This window comes from Penaeus vannamei, chromosome 6 (genome assembly GCF_042767895.1).
Source record: "Penaeus vannamei isolate JL-2024 chromosome 6, ASM4276789v1, whole genome shotgun sequence".
NCBI classification, from domain to species: domain Eukaryota; kingdom Metazoa; phylum Arthropoda; class Malacostraca; order Decapoda; family Penaeidae; genus Penaeus; species Penaeus vannamei.
Genome location: NC_091554.1, coordinates 29,627,063 through 29,630,408, shown reverse-complemented (window position 1 = coordinate 29,630,408; position 3,346 = coordinate 29,627,063). Strand labels below are relative to the sequence as shown.

Sequence of the window (3,346 nt, the reverse complement as noted above, 5' to 3'; positions counted from 1 at the left end):
TACTGATAACAATGATGATAATCATCACAATATATTTCATTTCCATTATTGATGTAATCATAAATTTTATAAGGCTACCCATAGTAAAGTTAAATGTAACCAAAATTAAGTAAAACAAATTTTGATATGATAGTTAACATTCTGATTGTATTTATTCACCTCTTTGTTCAGATAATTTTCTGTGGGTATGTTACAATTTTGGAACAAGATATTAACAAAAAAGTTCTAACTATCGATCCATTCTACTTTACACTTATATTCTCCTTGGCAAATCTTAATGTCTTTAACCATATTCCTTGAATTACGATAGTATTTCATTCACCTTGCCAGTATCAATCGAACTTGCATTTACTTAGTGTTAACAAATATTAGATGAGAATGGTTGTATTCCCATAAAAGCATTGATGGAAATGATTGGGGCTTTTTAAACAGAAGCAAGCTCATTCCTTGCCCTATAAAATTGACACCAAAGGACAGTACTATGAGTTGTTGGTTATGATTTTTTTTTTTTTTTTTATAATCTCTTATATATTGGACAATATATACATTATATGAGAAATAATACTTTATGCTAATAGCTGACCTAGTGTTGTACTTTTTTTGTCAATAGACTCACTTACCACAATGGTTTTCTCTATATGACTATTTTACTTTGTAAAACTAACAGGTACTTGCTTCTCCTTTCCAACACTGATCTGACCAACAATTAATTCCCTATATAATCTTCTTATGCCTGTATATCTTACTTTTAGATTAAAAATTAGTTCTTTTCTTGAATTGTTTGCATACATGTTTAATGTTAGAATATGTCCAAGGTCTCTGTCGTTGCAATATATATACTTCCTTGTCTATTTCCCCTTTTTGTTCTAGGTTAAGAAAAGCCTGTAATTGAGTTTTAATTTATAATCATCTTCCTAAACAGTAAAAAATCTATTTTCTGTAAACGCTGCTGTTCAAGATAAATTCCTTAAGTATGATCACCTACTCTATTTTCACAGAGATTCATTTCAAAAATTACAAATTATCTAGACCTGGTACTACTACCAATAATCCAGATGTTCATCTTTTCATCCTTTCTTTTTATAGTTTGTACAGGTCTAGTATCCATAATTTAATTCATATATAAAATTGAAAGATCATATGAAAAAAACATATTTTGTACATTTATAAACACTGTCCCATAAAATGGCAAAGTCTGATCCAGTCACTGAATAATTCCTTTTGTAGAAAAGGTAGAATGAATTCATACCTTTTAATTTGTCAACATGAATACAGTTCATGAAAGGTTCCTAATCCATTTACCTAAAAATTTTAAATGAATGCCTTTTAAATCAACATAATAACACAATAAATACATTATATAATTAAGATGTTTTGAAATTTCTCTTATATTACAAGGTAAAATGACATACAGGTATTACAAATACAGTGTCTAATTAATCAATGGTGTGTTTTATGTTGCTACTGTAATATATAGAAAAGTCTGCACTTTACTGCAAATACCATCTACAAATATACTGATAAAATGAAACAAACATTTTAGAAAAGATTTCCGATTAGTACAGAAGATGTGACAGATGCTAATGTGACAGATGCTAGTGCCCTAAAAAGTCTCCTTTCACATGGCAATTGTTTTAATAAAAAGTTCATAAAATTGAATTTTTATTTCTAGTAAACCTTACAAATATAACAACTATCTGTGTTCATCATCATCATCCCCTTGTTGAAAGAGATTTAACAAATCCTGAATATGATTTTCCTCTTCCTGAAAAAAAAGAAAGAAAAAATTTAATAATATTCAGTGAACTTTTTAAGATATAAGTGCAACTGTGAGATTGGTAACAATTGCCAAATTAAATAAAATACTTGTTGAAAATATCTATCATCATCAACCAAAAAATAACCAAATGATTACCAACTTTAACCTGGCAAACAGTCATTAATTATCACTTATCAAATACATCTTTGCTTCCAAAAAGAAAGAACTGAGTATTCTTAGGAATCATACTCGAGAGAAACACACCTGTAACTTACAAAGTAATGTCAACTTCCTTATTCATGCTGTCAGGTGAAAGTCAATAATTTCATACAATTTTACAACAGAACTTACCTGAAATTCCTCTTTGCCACTAATTGTACTTAATCTTGATCGTAAAAGCTGTGGTAGACCCAATTCTGGTCTCAGAGCTTCCTGAAGTGCTTGTGGATAAGACGATGCTAAGCCATAGACTGCAGCAGTACAATGCTCTCGGGAAATGTTGTCTGTGTCTTCATTACCAAGAATTATTGCTAACTGTTCAATATATCCCATAGAGAGTACAGTGTCTGAAATGTAAAAAATGACATGGTTTTAGATACATGAATGTCCATATTTCTCTTGTTTTTCATCTCAACTTCTATCATACTAATAGAAGAGATTAGTTTTGTGACTAATCTACTTGCAATTTATATGTAATTTTGTACTCTATATGTATACACACCAAAGGCACAAACATCACATAATTTCCTCATATTCAAAAATCTTTTAATATTAATATCTCCAATTTAACCTAAAAAAAATATTTAGAAAAAATATATGAATATCTATACCTATATATAAAACCATAAACACAAGTCTGTATGATATTGTTTACACACAGATAAAATGAAATTTTGCTACAAGAGACATGATAGAATTGTGACCTTTTAAACTTGTCAAAGAGTTCCTCATCAGATACAGTAAAAAATGGGAATGAATGTACATAGTATTTGACTAGAATATACAGAAAAAAGAAACAATCACCATTCAACCTAGTCAAAAGTTCCTTTTAAGATGCAATAAAAAAAAACAATCAAACAAATCATGCTTTAATGAAAATATATACTAGGCACCAATTTATATGTCTATTTTTTCTCTAATAATAATTAAATAAACTATGAAAACCAATATTTATTTCCAGGGAACGACAAGACAACTTACCAATATACGACTCATTGTTTCTGACCAGGTTATTCAACAGAAATGTTGACTTCACAATTAACTTCTCTATGCCCGATTGCATTGAACGCATTAAATAGGAGAGACCATCTGCTTTCAAGAAACTTTCTTCACCTTTTGGGAAATCTCTGATCAAACCTGTAATTTATGTAATCAATAGAATCATTTGAAAATAAATGAATATGCAACTTATTTCATCACAAGTTCAAAAGAACAAAAGATTCTTTATCAAAAATCATACAGTTCTCTATTCCTTAAACACTATATAATTTATTCCTTTAATATATTCCTGTTTTATCCTGTCTTAAATTCTTCAATAATTGAAGATTACATTTATTATGTAAAATCCATCTAAATAAAGATCTTTCT

General features: G+C 28.6%; 1 protein-coding gene across 1 annotated transcript in view; it reads right to left on the bottom strand.

Annotated features, from left to right (window-relative positions):
* Window positions 1-888: 888 nt before the first annotated feature.
* The window catches only part of LOC113802226 (hsp70-binding protein 1), a 4,026-nt gene continuing 1,568 nt past the window's right edge, over window positions 889-3,346 (bottom strand). Inside the window, exons 5-7 of the mRNA XM_027352761.2 lie at window positions 2,960-3,115; window positions 2,111-2,325; window positions 889-1,765 (exon numbers count right to left, since the gene is read on the bottom strand). Coding sequence (XP_027208562.1) covers window positions 1,694-1,765; window positions 2,111-2,325; window positions 2,960-3,115 — 443 coding nt within the window. The 3' untranslated portion in view covers window positions 889-1,693. The remainder of the gene's footprint in view (window positions 1,766-2,110; window positions 2,326-2,959; window positions 3,116-3,346) is intronic.